General features: G+C 38.7%; 1 protein-coding gene across 1 annotated transcript; it reads right to left on the bottom strand.

The window, feature by feature from the left end:
- Nucleotides 1–8,079: 8,079 nt before the first annotated feature.
- On the bottom strand, nt 8,080–19,160 carry LOC107600138 (inhibin beta A chain-like). The gene is made up of 2 exons (XM_016291940.1): nt 18,284–19,160; nt 8,080–10,296 (listed from the first exon to the last, which is right to left on the bottom strand). The coding sequence occupies exons 1-2, from the start codon at nt 18,684–18,686 to the stop codon at nt 9,524–9,526; spliced, it is 1,176 nt and encodes a 391-aa protein (XP_016147426.1). The 5' UTR covers nt 18,687–19,160; the 3' UTR covers nt 8,080–9,523.
- Nucleotides 19,161–19,400: the final 240 nt, after the last annotated feature.

Below are 19,400 nucleotides of genomic sequence, written 5' to 3'. Positions count from 1 at the left end.
TAAATACATTTTGACATTTGACCAATATGTGAAATACATAAGGGACTGTAAAATCCATTCAATTATTTATTAATATGCCATAATAATGCAATGTTTGAATGATGGACAATTCATGTGGACAGTTTTTCCAGCAAACATTGCTGAATGTGATTAAAGGCTGGATAGGTGATTTGGTTCAAAAACATTTTTTGTTATGCTGGTTGGAAGTCTCTTCACATCCTGACAGCAATCACTAAGTTAAGTGGTCTAAATGTATTTATATCGTCTGTGGAAGGCATAGGACCATAACATGTTCGTTCAATCATGTCCCTCGGTCTGAGGGCTGCGATAGGCTGTTCCACCTGCCTGTCAAAGTATGTATTTGCAAACCTCTGCGAACCCTGTTTGCGCAGACATGATATGTCATCAGCGCGTTCCATTACACTATTGGATTATTATTGTGATATTATGGGCTTTGTACTGTAATGTTTTCTCACCGGTGAATGAGACATGAGGTAATCTGACAGCATTGCATTCAACCCTCCACCAACGCCGTCTCTCATCTTGTCGCTGGTTAGCCTCTGGTCTGCCTGAGCGCGTTCATGCGATTTGGAGAGTGATTATGCAGGGAGGATGAGATCTTATGCTTTCAAAGCTAGCCTCTCCAAAATTGCCTAACCTACCTTAAACTGATTGCTGTAACAATTTTATTATCATATTATGTAATCAATTTGATTACATATACAGGATATGCAGTTCTCAAGCAAAGTCACCATTGCTAATTTACATGGTTGAATTCTGCTAATCTCTGCTGCTCCCAAATTGTCATATTTAGTACAGTAGCACAGCACTTAGGTTCATTCATTCTTTTATCACACTGCATTCACAGGTTTCCAGTCCAGAGTGTGCAGGTAGTGCAGAGTGGAAGTGGAGCACAAAGTGTGAAAACCCAGAGTGGTTACATTCTTTTGGAACTGTTATCAGAATCAGTTTTGTTCCCCTTTTGCCACATTGTGCTGAAATGCTAAGTGAAGGTCTGATATTTTATGCTTTCCAAGTAAAATGCTGAGATAAAGTTAACAGATCCCGCACATCAACGAAACATAAAATTGCAGGCTGTATCACACAAAATCAATGTTTTCTGTGAAAGCATCACTTCCGAGCAATGAATAGAAAGTGTTATTTTTCTGAAGGCTGAGGCCGGTGTCCAAACTGATAAGGCAATAATGTCTAAAGACAGAGCTGAACACAAGCCGATACTTTGTTGATAATGATGTCAAAGGAAGTGATGGCTCTTTTATATTTTTCACCAGACAAAATCTATCTATTATTAGAACACATTACAGTGCTGATATAATATGATGTATTAGTATTATCAGTGTGAATTGTTACAGTAAATCTGATCAGTGTTATTCAGCTGATGACCTTAGACCAGTATCTATTTCCATGTTGGTCTAAGCTGGTTTATATTGGTTAGTGCTGGTTTATATATATTCACTGTTTCCATCTGCCTTACGTTAAAACTGCTCTAAATTACTTTTTCCTCCACATCAATCAACAGTTCATACAGCATAATGACAAAGAAAACATTTGTTAAAAAGGAATACATGGAAATAATTACATTGCAGAAGTAACTCAGTACTGAGTTGAAACACGTTTGGCTTTTGGCTTTCTGGATTTGACCCTACAAGCTTTGCACATCTGCAGTTGGGGATTTTCTGCCATTCTTCTCAGCAGATCCTCTCAAGCTCTGTCGGGTTGGATGGGGACCATCAGTGGAGAGCCATTTTCAGATTTCTCCAGAAATGTTCGATTGGGTCCAAGCCCAGGCTCTAGCTGGGCCGCTCAAGGACATTCACACAGTTGTCCATAAGCCACTCTTGCATTGTCTTAGCGGTATGCTTAGGGTCACTGCCCTGTTGAAAAGTGAACCTTCTGCCCAGTCTGAGGTTCAGAATGCTCTTTACTAGGTTTCCATTAAGGCCATCTCTATATTTTGCTGTGTTTCAAATGGGTTCAAGTGGGTTTTCATGTGTCTTCACTGAGGAGAGGATTGAGTCTGGCCACTCTGCCATAAAGCCCAGATCGGTGGAGTGTTGCAGTTACGTTTGTCCTTCTAAGTTTCTCCCATCTCCATATATGATCATGGAGCTCAACTAGAGTGACCATCAGCTTCTTGGTCACGACTCTAAACAAGACTCTCCTCCATCAATTGCTCTGTGTTCCATTAAGTATTATGGAGGCTACATGCTTCTGTGAACATTCAATGCAGAAGATTTTTTTTTTCTGAACTCTGTGTCTCGGAGATCTCTGTCTTGACACAATTCTGTCTCTGAGCTCTACAAGCCGTTCTTTGACCTCAGGACTTGGTTTTTGCTCTGATATTCATTTTTCAGGCCTTATATAGACAGTAGTGCCTTTCCAAATCATGTCCGATCAATTTAATTTGCCACAGGTTAATTCCAATTGAATTGTAGAAACATATCAAAGATGATTCATTAAAACTGGAATGCACCTGAGCTAAATGTCAAGTGTCAGTACTTTCATTTTTTAATGTTCTTAATACTGCAAAGTTGTCACAAATCTGTTTTTTTTTTTTTTTGCTTTGTCATCGTGGTGTATTGACTGATGTAGGGAAAAAGTAACAGAAAGCAGTTGAACATAAGATAACAAAATGTGGAACAAATGAAGGGGTATGAATACTTTCGCAAGGCACTGTATGTATATTCATGTATGACTGTTCAAGGTTTTTTTTTTTTTTTTTTAAGAAAGTAATACTTTTATTCGGCAAGGATGCATTAAATTGATCAAAAGTAACAGTAAAACATTTATAATGTTACACAAGATTATAATTATTCAAATAAAGGCTGCTCTTTTGAACTTTCTATTCATCAAAGAATTCTGTAAAATGTACAACTATTTCAAACACTGATAATAATAAGAAATGTTTCTTGAGCATTTCTGAAGGATCATGTGACACTGAAGACTGCAGTAATGATGCTGAAAATTCACCTTCAAATACTGTATATTCCAATTGGTAACAGTTATTTTATATTATAATAATAAGACATACATTATAGACTTCTTTCAAAACCTTAAAAACAAATCTTACTAACCCTCTTATATGGACAGATAAAATAATATTTAATATATATTTTAAAAAATGATTAAAATAGTGTATATCAACTGCATAGGCAAGTATGCCGTGCATTTTTTGTGATGGCTTTCAGTCCCCTTCTGTTTCTGAACCCCAGTCCATCAGTGTAGACAGACTGGATCATCACAGCGATGCTGTCAGGAGTGAGCTGAGCTGGAATCAGTGGAATGTGTTCTTCACATCTGTCTCTTCTTCTGCAGGAGTAACGTAAGAAGACATGAAAAGCTCTGCGGTGCTGTTGAATTTGACTGTGGTCCAGTTCAGACTGTGGGGAGGCTGATATCTTAGATGCTTTGGATTGAAGATCTGTTAAGTGCTTTGACAAATGTGTTGTCGGCTGTTTATTTTCTGGCTGAGAAAACATCTTGGATGTCAAGTGAGGGGACCACTAGTGATCCTGTTGTTTTGATAATGAATGTTTTTCTTCTAATTTCCACTGGAAAGGTTAGTCTTAGCTTATGTGAATTACACATCAACATCTGGCTTAGTTTTGTACCCTGTGTCAAGCACAATTAGTAAATATTATTCAATTTAGCAGTTTTATTTGTTGTTGTAATATTTAAAAAAAATTATAATATTTACCAATTTTAAACAAAAAAAAAATATCTCAGAATTCAGTGTGTTCTCAGACTTTTGGTTTCCGCTGAATTTACATTCATGAAGTCATATGTATTGTATTTCTAGACAGCAGAAGAGTCATCTTGAATTAACATAAAGGATCTTTCAAGCTCTCATATCAGTGATATGCTTTCACTTACGTGGATAAAAACGCTGGTATTTGAGCCAGACGTTAACTTCATTTAAGCATTTTGGCCTTGGCTTGTTTTCCTCTCTGAAATAAAAGAACAGTATGTTCTCAGTCATGTTTGATCAAGGCCATGGCCAGTCTTGGCTTACTATATTGTGCTCCATATCAAAATGTCTTTCATATCTTCTTTTAACCTTTGACTTTTCCGTGAGGTTGCAGGACAGTGATGATCAATAGTATTTCACTGTGTTCTCATTTTACCAGAGTTTGAATAAGAACAGATTTATTATGAATTGTAAATGGATATGTACATATTGTACAGTTGTGTATGCTGATTAGTCAATAAAGCTATGATGAGTCAAATATAGTCATTTTTGAATTATAGCATACAGTAAGTACAGAAGCTCGTTTCTGCCACCGAATTAAACAAACAAAAAAAAGATTGTGACATTTTATCTCACAATTCAGACTTTGTTTCTCACATTTCTCAGAAAAAAAGTGCAAGATATAAACAGAATTATGAGATATAAACTCACAATTCTGAGAAAAAATTGTGAGTTAAACTCAGAATGCTGACTTTTATCGCTGAGTTAACTTGCAATTCTGACTTTTTTTTCTTTCTGTCCTGTTCCACATTTACATACTATTATACTTATACTATATTACTTATTAACTGGGTAATATCTAGGCACAAACCCTGAACCTACCTCTAAACCTAACATTAAGTAGTTATCGTATATGTGACCCTGGAGCACAAAAGCAGTGTTAAGTCGCTGGGGGATATTTGTAGCAATAGCCAAAAAAACATTGTAAGGGTCAAAATTATCAATTTTTCTTTTATACCAAAAATCATTAGGATATTAAGTAAAGATCATGTTCCATGAAGTTATTTTGTAAATTTCCTACCGTAAATACATCAAACCTAATTTTTGATTAGTAATATGCATTGCTAAGAACTTCATTTGGACAACTTTAAAGATGATTTTCTCAATATTTAGATTTTTTTGCACCCTCAGATTCCAGATTTTCAAATAGTTGTATCTCGGCCAAATAATGTCCTAACCTAACAAACCATACATCAATGGAAAGCTTATTTATTCAACTTTCAGATGATGTATACATCTGAATTAAAAAAAAATTGACCCTTATGACAAGTTTTGTGGTCCAGGGTCACATATTACCCAGTACTTCCTTAGATAAGTACACTGTAAGTACATGTAAGAGCACTGTAAACTGAAACTAAAATGTATCTTTAAAATTATTTTTTTTCCTGTCTCTTGTGCACACACATGCATACTATATGTGTGCATTGAAGTATTTCATTGTTTTGTTCTTTAAAAGGGTGGCAATGTTTACAAATGTTTGTAAAATGGCTCATTCTCCCATTAAAGTCAATTAGCACTATTGTCCCATGTGAGTAGGAATCAGTGTTTCTGTTTGCAGAACTCAGATGATATCCTAATCTAGTTTTGGGCTTGACAACACCTTGCACAACTAGTTTCTCCCTCCCTCTCAAGCCCTGCGTACACTACACTTATCTCTTTGATATAACACAAAGTCAAATGCTTCTTTTAAGGTCTATTAGATGCTTTGTTTTGTCTTCAGCTAATCAAAATGCACCAGTCATTTATGTACAACACAACTCATTTATGTACAACACAATGTGTACAGACAAGTGCAAGTCCTCACAATTCCCTCATTTCTTTATTCTATATATTTGCTTATTTTACACAGTTTAATGTATTGCTGCGCAATTAGAAAATAGCACCATTAAGTACATTTACCTTGATAGATAATATTATAGTTTGTGGAGCAGGAAGTAGGACTACACTCTAAAAAATTTTATGTTAAATATAACCCAACGCTGGGTTAAAAAGGGACAAATCCAGCTATTGGGTTGTTTTGACCCAGCTATTGTTTTATTTTTGACCCAGCGGTTGGGTTGTTTTGAACCCAACCGCTGGGTCAAAACAACCCAATAGCTGGGTTTTTCCCTTTTTAACCCAGCGCTGGGTTATATATAAGGTTTGCACTGTTTGTAAATGTTTGATCAAGAAGTTTGTTTTGTAATACTTTTACTTTACACAATGTGGAACAAAGTCATCCTTGTGATGACCGGCCTACAAAAAAATAACTTATAAACTTTGTTATGCAATATTATCACCAAATATTGGGTTAAAACTTGTTTTCTTTCAATTAGGGCAGGGTTTGTATTTATTTTTGAAACTGATTGATCGTAGGCCTCATTGATCTGAGGATAAAGTTCATCAAGAGATTTATGAGCTACTTTTTAGGCCATTCATTTTTGACCAGGAACACCACCACACATGCAACAAACAAAAAAATTAATAAAAAAATCAAGAAATCGTGACGTGAAAACCCTGTGTGAGCAAAGTCAGTACGTTTTAGCCCAATGCGATTAACTAACATTTTCAGGGAAAAGAAAATCCTCTCTGGGTCAAAATACAACCAGAACACAACATGAAGGTTAAAACAACAATAGCAAACAAAATGTTTGTCTAAAACACTGTGAAAGAAATCACATTCACATGTCTAAACGTGTTCAGTCGAATTATGTTGCACATCCATAAATCATTTGCTTTAAACTTGAAATTCTGTCATCATCAGTATGCACACGTGACATTTAAAATTACTGTGACTTTTTTCGTGGAACAAAATGTCAAAGCTGCTACATAGTAATCACTGTCAAGTTCAGCTGTTGCTTGCTTATTTAAAAAAAAAAAAAATTAGGAATTGAACCCAGGTTCCCTTTCATGCTATTTAGAAGCTGTAATTTGAACCTTAAAAGTACAAAAGTATCTAACCATTTTTTTCTGTCATTTCTTGCCTCTGGCACCAAGTGTGCCAGGACTGCCACCGATGCCCCAATGCTTACCCTACCAAGCAACACAATTTTAAAAAAGTGCATTTTAAATGAATGACCATACTCTGTGCTGCTGGCCGCAGACTCTGAGCTCCTGCATGCCATCGGTGAAGCTCTTTGATCGCTCGCTACCGAATTATTATCACTGCCATCCGTTTGCTCCTCTCTGTCATTAGCCTAAGACAGCTCTACTTTAACCAGGAACTATTTTATGTCATCTAAACTAGTACCTTTTTAATGTTAGTAGAGTGAAATGCATCTGAAGTGTCTGGAGTTTGTGCATGCGTCTTGGGGTGACACTGTGGTTATGTGTCATAAGACAGTAATGGTTCATGATGGCTGGTCCACCTCCTCCAAAACCACCATGATTTAACTCAAACCTCAGCATGCAACATGCTTTATATAGACGCCATCTGGTTCTCTGTCCCAATAATCATAATTTACCATGTATACGGTCATGCTTTTTTCCTCTAGTCTTCTCTTGGGTAGTTTTGGGATGTTTCTGAGGTGGGTGTTGGGATTATTTTCTAAATGGACAAGGTATTGGCCCTTTTTTATTGCTGTGTACATATTTGGTCCTGTAAATTGTTCCCCGATTGTCAGTGCCTGTAATATTGTAGGGCTTCTGTTTTGTCAGTACTGTTTTACTTTGCACATTTCTAATAACTTTTTTCTCCAGTATTTCATGTGTCTTGCAATTAAATGTGTTTATATGTATGTGTGTTTTGTGCAAGAAATCACAACCAACACTTTTCTAATGTTGTAGTGTACAACCTTTTAACTTTAATGGTGAAGCAAAGGACAAAATACTGTAGAATAAATTAGATTAAAAAAAAATAGCCACAAGCACATTTTTGATTTGTACAACAAAGCAATGCAACATATTGGTATCTTGATTTCCATATATACAGAATAAAAATATATTTTTTATTCTTAGTCCACTTATTTCAGTGTCAATTATTTTTTAATAACAACGAACAAACAAAAAACTAACAAAAACATATACAACATGTCTTTCTTTTTATAGATTTTTTTTCTGAATGTGTATCTTTCTTTTCCATTTGAATAGTGTTTTTTTTACATTTTGAATGCATTTCCATCAGGAAAGTACTGAAAATAGTAAACTTTTCTTAGTCCAAAATGTAACACAAAAGTTCTTTTAAGTTAATTTTTCTTCTCTTTTCATTTCTTTTCTTTTCTTTTCTATTCTTTTCGCAAATTGCTTCATTTTTTTTTACATTGCACAGTGGTAAAACATTTTATGTTGGGAAGCGGAAATATTAACATTTGCAAAACAAAATCAATTTTTTGTTTGTTTTTGTGTTTTTTTTTTTTTGGATCACTGTAGATCCTTTTTATATTTGGTGAGAAAAGTTGCAAATATCTAAATAGTTATTAATTTCCCAATTAAGTCATTAAATAGCAATGCTGCACATTCACTTTTGTAACAATTCATAATTAAAAACAAACTTTAAAAGGTTGGTTTAAGTGCTGTTTTAACCATTTAGATGGCCAGTCGTGCATGGACTGTGCAGTAGTGCAAAAGCACACACAGGAGTGAGCCGCTGTGGGACATTGAGAAACTGTTTTAAAGGTCTTTCGGTTTGCTAACCTGGACATTTTTGTAGGGAGAACAAAGCAACCTTCTGAAAGACATATTGGTATCTTCTGAACAACTGTTCGGAGACAGCCTAATATGGTAGGCAACGCTAACCTAAATTCTTTGGTGTTGAGTAAAAAACCAAAACACTATTTTGTAAAATGCATGTGTATACATGGTCCTCTGATGTAGTGTTAGTCATCTCTGCCTTCCCCTCAAACCTCCCTGTTTATTTTTAACAATCTCATTTGTTAAGACTCATGCTATGTAGGTACGTCTGTTCTGAAGTGCTTTCTCTATAAACATATTTATATGTGTGGCTACGCTGATCGAAATGTTGATATAGTGCAAAACTGTAAACGTTTTAACGTCTCATTTTTAAGATAACAAATTTTTTTTTACAGAAATCAAAACAAAATAATAACATTATTAACAATAGTCAGAATAATTAGAATAATAATAAAGAGAAATGTTTGGTTCCAGCAGCCCGTCAAACTTCTTTCAAGTATCTCTCGGCAGCACACACAAACAGACATGCACACAAACGTACACGAATACTCCCGTAGGCACACTGTATATACACACACGTTTTGTACACGGACACGCACAACAAACATATAACATACATAAAACATACTTACAAGGTATAAAAAGTCAACGAACGTTAACTTTTTTTAGTTTGTAAAAGTAAATAGTTAAGAAACAAAACAACACCTTGATGAAAAAAATAGATCATAATACTTGACAAGTTGCATAGTTTTGAGATTTTCTTTTTCAGGCACCTCATCTACGTTATCTCTCTTCCTGCAGTGCATGTCTGCGCTGCAAAGTAGGCCGCATAAATACTCTTTGACCTTGCTCCCTCTGCTTTGTAAAAAAAATATATTATATTTCTTTTCTCTTTTGAAAGTGCCACAGAGATTACTCTGAGTTACAGATACCCATTGGATTCTAAGATGACCACGCACAAGTGGTCGAGAGAAAGAGAGGCCTGTCTACGTGAGAGTTTGTCTTGAGGCAGTGAGATAAAGATAGAGGAGCTCTCCTCTCCTCTCTCTACAGCTCTTCTTTTTCATTCGTTTTGGGACTGCAGTTCTTGCCCCTACCATCCAACCTTGTCTCTCCCTTCCTACCCTTCCTCTTCCCGTAGCGGCCTTACGAGCAGCCGCATTCTTCTACAATCATGTTCTGGATGTCCTTTTTGACGATTTTCTGCTCCTCATTGTAGTAGAGCATGGACATGGCTCGCAGACGAGTCGGCACGCAACAGGACTTGATGTTGTTGAAGGGACTGTACCCTCTCATGCGGTAGTGGTTGATGACTGTGGAGTGGAAGGACAGCGAGTTGCCGGTGATGCTGGCGACGTGGCTGGGACAGTCGCCCTCGCAGTAGTTGGCATGATACCCCGAGGGAGCGATGATCCAGTCGTTCCAGCCGATGTCCTTGAAGTTTACGTAAAATTGGCGTTTGCAGCAGACGCGTACCTTGCCGTCGCATTCCAGGCCTCTTTTGCGACGTCTCCTTTGGGACAGATCATCCATCTGTCGCACCACAGCCATGAGGAACGGCCGGTGGGATTGCTCACGTTCACCGCCTCCTGGGGTCACGAGCACCGGTGTGGCCCGGGCATCGGCACACAGCGGGCAGGAGACGCGCAGACTCAGTCTGCTGCCCCCATGCTGCAACAATGCCTGCACACTTGCCGAAATGGGAAATGTATGCCAGCCGCTGCGTCGCGTGTCCACGGATTTCTCTGCCAGAAGCTTCTCCCCTGAACTTTGCTGCAGGAGCAGACGGATGATGACATTAGCACGGGTGCGGTTGCCCTTTGGCAGTCGAAGAAAGAGCCAGACGTTGGCTTGCTCCACTTGAGACATCTCATCACCTTCCTTGGAAATGAGAAAGTTCACAAAGCCTGGAGCTTCACCTGTGGGATAGGAAGAGAACGAAACATCAGAGATTAGTCAATTGAGCTGATCTTTTGTTATGGTACTCGTATTTCCCTTTAGCCTGAGGCTCTGGTTGACTTTGGAGACAGTGTGCCAGCCACATCAGAGCTGATACTGGGAGTGGTGGCATCGGTGGAATACTTTAGCTTTGTGCCAACAGTGACCAGTTTTTCAAGGTTTCCGCAAAATAATCTTCTTCTGTTTCATACGACTATTAATAAACGGCATAGATGTATTTAGTCATGCATCCTTTTCCTGCACATCAAATCAGTGAATCAGCTCTCCCTACACGCACACTCACAACCAAACAATCCCTCCCACTTGGTTCTTCCTGCACCACCTTGGTATTGAAATAATTGAGGGTTTTAACAAGACTTTAAGCCAACTTCATCACCGCTCCTGGTAGTTAACTGAGCAATTAAGAGTCTGCTGGCCTGGAACAAAGTTTTGCTGAACAGAGGGTGACACAAAATGGCCATGACAGCATGCAGCTGGAAGCAGTGATGTGGCATGTGGCTAGCTGTCTCTCTCTGGACTGGTTTTGATTCCCACCGTGTTATAGACAGAGGCAAGGCCACTGGAAAATCTCAGTTCACGGATCATTTGGGTAGTTCTAAATAAATCCTCTCCATTTACTGACTCAACCCGTTTTTAAACTACTAAATCTTTGTTGGGACATTATTTCTGGCTGGTCTCGGTGACTGTTGCTTACTTATACTGCAGCTGAGTTCTTGTAAAACTGACCACCTTGTCGAAGGTTTGACATACACAAAGAGTCCTGAGCCTCTTGCAACAAGTATTAAGCAATATACAAAAATATTGCACAAATGCTAATCTATCACGTACCACAACATATTTACAGGGTTGCGACGCAATAACAATGGCATCAAGCTACAAGTGTATATGTGTGCGAGAGCGTATTTAAGGATCCCTAGTCCAAACCCATCTGTCCAAACACAGGCGAGCTTCACAAATGCAGTCTAAAATAATGGGCTTTTTTTCCCAGTAGTGGCTAACACATTGTTTCCCTTTTAATCTTCATCCAGTGAAAGAATCAAGTATCGTTAGCATTTGCTAAGCTGGGCAAACCCTTCAACTGCCCCTCCAGAGCAGAGGCCCAGGCCCAAAGAAGAAAGATCACCACCGGAGCTTTGCAATTCTGCATGCCTCTGAATATATTTGCTGGAGAGCAAAGAGAAATTTTGAAATTTGAAGAGAAAGACTAAAGAGCCATGCGGTAATCCCTCAACAATAAACACCAATTTAACCGCAAGAGCAGAGTTTGCACAGCTGTCCTGCACACAAAGATAGAGAATAACATTTACACATTCCTCCCCTCCCCCTTTCCATGTCTTCAAAAGGGGCGGGTTGCTGTAGTATAGAATCACCTGGGAACTTAAGTATGTCTGTGGGGGGGACGGGGGGGTGTCCACTCCTCTTTAAACATGGCTTTAGTTAATGTGTTCTATAATCCCCTTTTCTATCTGGTTTACCTTAGGGGGAATCAGTTTCTTTCATCTCCTTGTTGGCCTCCTGTCATATTGTATGGCTTGCAATGCCCCAGTACTTGAAGCTCAAAGAATGCTTTTGCAGTAAAGAAGTCCGCAACCTGAAAGGTTGTTGAAACACGCCTCTCTGGATGGAGTTTGTTTGTACTCTTCCCGTTTAACTGTTATATAATGCGCTATTTATCTTTGGCTAATTTGTTGACAATGTTGATTAAAGGCAACCGTTTTTCCACACAGATCACACATGCTAGTTCAAAGAGCATAGCGCGAACAGGTGCTTAATGGATCAAGTGGAGCTAAGCATTCATTCATACACCCAAAAAAACACAAGAGAGCTTGATATATGTTCTCTAGGTCTTGCTGACAACTTGGTAATGGCTAGTACTCACTTTTAACACCAGAAGGGAAGGATGCTAGGTGCTAACATGAGAACACTTTCTGGATCTCTTCAGGAATTAGAGTCTTGACCAATTTTCTTTTTTGACCTAACAAGATATTAAATTAGAAATAAAAGTCTGAGGGTGGAAATATGACTCTTTTAATGGTGTGTGGGAGTGAATGATTTGAGTTCCTCACCTGTTATGAAACATATTTCAAACACAGTCCCGTCAGCAGCGAGGCTGGATTTCACAGACTAAACTCTTGCGCTAGAGCATACTGTGAGCAGTAATATCAAGTGATATTCATATTCATATATTTCAACCAATAATCAGTTATCATCTAGATAACAATCGCTTGCTACTATAATGCATTTAAAGCAGTTCCAAATCAGATACTACACTAAATAAAAATGCAGCCGAGGTATTCAAAGAGAAAATATACAACAGAGTGCTAGGTGCTAACATGAGAACACTTTCTGGATCTCTTCAGGAATTAGAGTCTTGACCAATTTTCTTTTTTGACCTAACAAGATATTAAATTAGAAATAAAAGTCTGAGGGTGGAAATATGACTCTTTTAATGGTGTGTGGGAGTGAATGATTTGAGTTCCTCACCTGTTATGAAACATATTTCAAACACAGTCCCGTCAGCAGCGAGGCTGGATTTCACAGACTAAACTCTTGCGCTAGAGCATACTGTGAGCAGTAATATCAAGTGATATTCATATTCATATATTTCAACCAATAATCAGTTATCATCTAGATAACGATCGCTTGCTACTATAATGCATTTAAAGCAGTTCCAAATCAGATACTACACTAAATAAAAATGCAGCCGAGGTATTCAAAGAGAAAATATACAACAGAAACCTACACTACAATCATAAAACTTCCTTTGACATTACAATGTCACTGAACAGACCAGAAAACCACTAAAATTCCTTTCAGTGTACAGCATGTTGCTGCAACAGCATTCATGGCCTTTCCTACATCCCAGCATGAGAAACAAACAAACAAAAAGTGCAATTAAAGCTTATTTCCCAATCATAACACTGTGGAGTCTTGTATACATTCTCAGACGAGTGTCACTAACACCGGCGAGCCGTTTCACGATACCACACCTTGTGCCGTAAAGGCCAAGCATGCTTGTTATGTTCCTTTCCAAACGGCCCTGTTCCCTCTTTATCTGGTCCTCATCACCCACAGGCATTTCAGGCACCAACAGTGGGCCTGATTTACTGCTTCCATCTAAGTCAGGCATCCCATCCAGCAGCAAAGAATCACCAGCTTCAGCCAGCCCCTGCAGGCCAGCGCAGCTCCCAGGGAACCAGGAGGGTAACGAGGAGAGTTACTGCTGCCTACTCCTTACTAGCCTTTGGTAAGAATCCACAGAACATGGCACAAGGCCATGCTGCATAACTGAAGGATGGCCGCTTTCAAGACTGCGGCTTAATAACACATGGTGGACAGTCTATATAGGTAGTTGCGATTCATATTTTACTTGTTTAACTGATTGATTTTTCAGGATTCAAGGTTGGATGTAGGTTTGAGATGCTCGCTACTCTTCTACCAAGCCCACATCTGCAAGTAATAACCCACTCTCATGAACAGGTTTGGATGATGCATCAGCTGTCAAAGTAATAAATGAGCATAATTGGCATGATGCTGCAGCATCCTTACTTCAGTACAAGAAGCTTTAAGTAGCATATTACAAAATGTCATGAGCAGTGAAGTATCCTGCAACCTGAGAAACCTATTTGACCACACTAATGCTAAGGGATCCTCGCTAACAAGAAGGCTTTCTAATGTGGTCGTCGAATCTGGATTGTGTTTAAAGGAGATACTTTGCGGCTTTGTAATATGTAAGGTTTGGCAAGCTGGCAGTGTAGCCCCAACATGAGACAAAGATACTTCGGGAATTAGTCTATTTATTTCCATTGCTTACAAAAAAGCAATTCTTTATATTGTTTAAGAAAAGGACATGTATCTTTAAGAAAGTCAGCTTATCTTTTCTGCAAATAAATCAGTATTTGATCTAGCAAAAATAACTGCTTGCACATGAACAATGGGGACATCTTCTTTCCTTTGCTGTAACCATTACTGGAGGGAATGATCGAAGGCTTTCCTTGTGATAAATTACTTTGCAAGTGGGAGGAGATCAAAACGAGGAAAATAAGTAAATATTGAGTCATTGTTTCAGAACATGTCAAGCTTTGCATATGCAACCTGCACGCCTGAATGACATCAGAAAGGCCAAACACTGAATGCCCACATGCATTCATTGCATCCACAGTGATATCATCAACGTGCCTTCTGTCTGAAGATTCTGCACATGGCTTCAATGGAATTCAGTGACAAAGAATAGTGAACATTGTACATGATATTTATGTTTCTGCATTTGCTAAATCATTTTCTTTGATTTGGAAGCAAAGGCTATCCATCTTGCAACTTCTGATGAAAAATAAACTTTTGCAGAAAGTGTGGCCGAATTTTGTGAATGATCTCTGGGTGCACTCTTGTGATTTAGCAGTGGCAGTGACATCTTTAGATATGCATAGATATTGTTTTTAAAAATGCTGTTATTTCTTTGCTACTGCCTGAAAATCTGTAGACTAAAGTTATTCATGATTTTCAGTCATGCTAACATACACAAGCACTGATTGCACATGCCTTCAGGCTACACATATTGAGAGTAATCAGTCTTACCATGTAGCTCTCATTCAGCTAGAATGCTGTATGTTAGAGATAATGGTTTAAACTAATATGTCCTACAATAAGTGCAGTATGCCTCAGGTTCTGCAGTCCTTGTATCTGCCAACTGATATCTTCATCAAGGTGATTTCTGAACCTAATCAGCACATAATTTAAGAGGACAACAGTCATGTATAAAGAAAACTGAGAACTATAAACTACCAAGAAATAACAACTTTAATTCTATTTTATGTTAGCTTATTATTACTATTCCAGTTTATGATCATTCAGCAGTTTAATGAATAATACTTAATGCTGTTACTTTATATATATCATAGCTTTATGTGTGGCAATTATGAGAGCAGATTATTGGACACGATTCCAGACAGAAAGTATATGCAGAAGTCTGAGACTTACATCATACATATAATTACAGTTGTCTAAACAACCTACTTAACGCAACATTACAGTGATGCAGTGCAGCAACATGTGTCTTAAAAATCAAACCAGTATGAAATAAACACCATGCACAACTATGCATTACAGTATTTAGAAAATCAATCTAATTACAGCTATGTCTCTGCTTGTGATGCCAAAGCCAAAAAATATCACCTGTTGCCACAATGCAGTCTAAATGGTGCTTGTACACCAGCAGAATGTATAAAGAAAACTGAGAACTATAAACTACCAAGAAATAACAACTTTAATTCTATTTTATGTTAGCTTATTATTACTATTCCAGTTTATGATCATTCAGCAGTTTAATGAATAATACTTAATGCTGTTACTTTATATATATCATAGCTTTATGTGTGGCAATTATGAGAGCAGATTATTGGACACGATTCCAGACAGAAAGTATATGCAGAAGTCTGAGACTTACATCATACATATAATTACAGTTGTCTAAACAACCTACTTAACGCAACATTACAGTGATGCAGTGCAGCAACATGTGTCTTTAAAATCAAACCAGTATGAAATAAACACCATGCACAACTATGCATTACAGTATTTAGAAAATCAATCTAATTACAGCTATGTCTCTGCTTGTGATGCCAAAGCCAAAAAATATCACCTGTTGCCACAATGCAGTCTAAATGGTGCTTGTACACCAGCAGTGGGATGGGACCCACTAGGAACGTCAGTAAACTACCAAGAGCCGCAAAATGTGAAAATTAGATTATAAAATTGTTATATTGAAATAACAGAACTATTAATAGGCTAAATAATTCTAATGTTGTTTTCTTTAAACTGTTATAGGCTAGCTAAATTCAGTAGGTACTTCTGCAGCACATCTTGAGATTAATCATAATGTATTATTTAATGTATGGACAGTTCTAGTGTTTTTATTATTATTATTCATTTATTAAAAATGTATAAAACCACAATTTGAGCAGACATAAAGCAGCAAAAATCAAATCCTGCGTAAACCGATTCGAGCGAGAAAACTCACGAGCCACAAGCTCGGGTAAGAAATAATTATCGCGAGGTTTCTGTGAGACAACAGTGCCAGTGCGATGGTTTGGCGGAAGGAGATGATGGATGCTTTTCTACGCTTGCGATTCTCATTAATTTGTAACAAAAGCCCGTAAGTAAACATAAGGGGAGAGGACGTGTGCATTTTGGTTTGGTCAGATTTGATTATGAATCGTGTTTTAGGAACTTAAACGCTGAATTATCGCCAGAAAGAATGTATTCCAGTCTATTTACAGCCTTGTATTTAGTTCAATTAGCTTTTATGGCGAGAACTATGATGTAAATATTATATTTACTAATGTGGGTTTCTTTAGTTCCTCTGGTGTGTTTGAAATGTCAAAATGAGTGATGGAGCCAGACATATTGAAAAGTCTGATTGCTGAGTTGAGCTATGATGTGTCCATGTGTTTGGTTTGTGCCAGTACTGGTCAGTAATTTGACATTTTGCAATGTGAGCAGTTGAATATGAGCTTGTAATCCTGATTTATTCATTCAGCCTAAGGGACAGTCCATCTCCCCCCAGTCAATATATCAGATACCCATTGAAAACCAATAGCTGTGTCTGACATTGAGAGAATAAATACTTGCACTAACAGGCCACGTGATAAAGGTTTGATATAGATTTGATTAACAGATTTCATTCTGTGTCTCATAACTAGGTTTTTGTCATCACGTAAGCATGAGCTGAATTTGTTTTGTAATGTGACAAGCTGTAGTCTGGCACCAAACGATTATCAGGGAATGGTTCTCATAAACAGGGTTCTCACGGTCATGAAAAACCTGGAAATATCAGTGCATTTTAAATTTCCAGATGTGGTAAGAAAGTTCTTAAAGAACTTTCCGTGATGAATGTAAATTTTCTAGTTGTGTTTCACTCTAAAATATCTAATTGCTCTTTGTGAATGCAGTCTTTATAAAATGATTTTGAAACATACTTTTGCAGTAGTCATGAATGAGTCAGGGAAGAAAAAAAGTTGTGGGGGAAAAAAACGTGTGGGGAATCCTGCATATTGTTGTATATTTTAAGAGTTCCAGCGAGTGGATTATTTCATGTGACATCTTGTCTTAAAGGATTTATTTCTTACTCTAGTTTACCTCACGTCTCTTGTATACTTATTATTCCATTTTAAAAATGTATAATACATTTTTATACCTATAAAGTCATTTTAAATAATCCACAAGGCCGCAGTGTTACAGTCTCTGCTCCCTAAAATCATGAAACATTCATCTTTCAGGCAAGCAATCCAATTGCTCTGTTTGCTGCTTTTTAGGTCTGACACATCTGTTGAGAGCTCCTGCAGCACGCCGCGGCTCTGTCTCTCATGACCCGTTTGAGCTGCATGACTCAGAGAAGAACCCAATCTCTCCTCACATCATGGGCTTGACAGCACCTTTGAACAGCTCTCACTGCAGCCGACAATGCTCTTTCAACTGCCTTTGAAACCCGACACAAAGGCAGTAACTGAACAGCCTTCTTTTCCCTCCTATAATATGAAGTCCTTTTTATTCCTATGCGTTATGATTTTTTTTATCTCTCTCTCAACCCTCTTCAGTCACAAGCTACATAGGAGGCTACATAGGAGGCTGTCAGTCCCCAGGGAAGTGCTCCAGTGCAGAGCTTATGGCTAGAAGCCTGGGGGGCCCTCGCAGATAATTACTGATTCTCTAACCCAGCAGGAGGTTTGCAGGACCCTCGACAGGGGGGAGTGAATTGCCGCAGCGTATTTCTCACTGCTCTGACTTTGTGCGGTGGCAACAGGTTTCTCTGAACTCTTCAGACTGGTGATAATAAGTTGAAATAAACCCACCTCTCCGGTTTCATCCCACGAGGGAAGACTGACCGATTTACTTTAAAGTATTTAAGGACTAAGATCACCCTCTAGACATTTGTTAGAAATTTAGACTCACCAGCTTCAGCAAACGTGATGATCTCTGTCTGTTCCGCCTGTTCGGTGTCCTGACGGCTGCTGGCCTCATCCTCAATCAGGACACTGCCGTCCTTGGCCACCCGTCCCACGTGTACCTTGCGAATGGCATTGAGGAGCGCAGCTCGAGGCACCGGGTGCGTGATGTTGGGGCGCTCTTGCAGGTGCAGCATATTAAGTATATGTCTCTTCACCGCCTCGACCACGTCTTGCTGGGCTCCCTCGTCCTCACCCTCACCTTTTCGAAGCCGTGCCAGAGCACAAGAGGGACAGTCCGTGGCTGCCTGTTCGGACGTTGCCAGGCTCCCTTTGGTGACCATGGCACTGAGGGAGCAGGTCTGGATGAGCAGCAGGAAGATCCCGCTCAGAACAGGGAGAGGGGACATCCTTAAATGAAAAGTGTCAGTTGCTGAAGAGAGCTAGAGAGTGTCTGCACCGCGTTGGAAAATGAAAAACTTACTTCAAAAGTTCCTTTCAAAGAAAGACAAGAATCCGTCCGGTTGCCGACAGCTGGCAGTAAAGTCTGTCTGCCTGTGGATGAGCTCAATCTGACAAAAAATTTGAGAGGAACAAAAAAGTAAGAGCTAAACTACTAGAGGGGAAAAAAAGTGAGGAAAAGTGTAATCCTTGCTGGTAAGTTTGCGAGAAGAGATGCTGGTCGGAAAGCAGGAATAGTTCTGTCAGTGGATTTCTCCCTCTCCAGGTCCTTGGGAAGTTTGTATGGGATGGAGAGTCGGCTTCTGGATGTGCCCCAGGGAAGCAGTGTGCTCGTAAGAGGTCTGGGACTGCTCACTGTGCAGGAGTTGAATGGTTTTGTTGAAGTGGGCTGGACTCTCTCGCTGGCTCTTGCTCCCCTGTCTGTCTGTTTCTACTACATCTCCTCTCTCAAACACAGTAATTATACTTCCCTCCCTCCCTCCCCTCTTCCTTGCTCACTCCCTCTCTTTACATTTCCTTTTTATTTATTTTTCTAATTGTTCTATTTGTAGGTCAGAGTAACTTTCCCCCCGCAGGGTTTAAGGAGCACGTAGTGGGATTTGCTTGACAGACATGACAAGTGTTATTAAGTGAAGAGTGACTAAGTTCATTCATTTGTAAAT

This window comes from Sinocyclocheilus grahami, unplaced genomic scaffold (assembly GCF_001515645.1).
Source record: "Sinocyclocheilus grahami isolate Dianchi unplaced genomic scaffold, SAMN03320097.WGS_v1.1 scaffold279.1, whole genome shotgun sequence".
In the NCBI taxonomy this organism is placed as follows: domain Eukaryota; kingdom Metazoa; phylum Chordata; class Actinopteri; order Cypriniformes; family Cyprinidae; genus Sinocyclocheilus; species Sinocyclocheilus grahami.
This window is presented reverse-complemented; position numbering and strand designations above follow the sequence as displayed.

Bases quoted from the DNA above. Each gene is read 5' to 3' on its own strand.
- LOC107600138 (XM_016291940.1), bottom strand. From the start codon at position 18,686: ATGTCCCCTCTCCCTGTTCTGAGCGGGATCTTCCTGCTGCTCATCCAG. The intron at 10,297-18,283 runs GTGAGTCTAAAT...CCTATCCCACAG, and splicing joins CATCACGTTTGCTGAAGCTG to GTGAAGCTCCAGGCTTTGTG.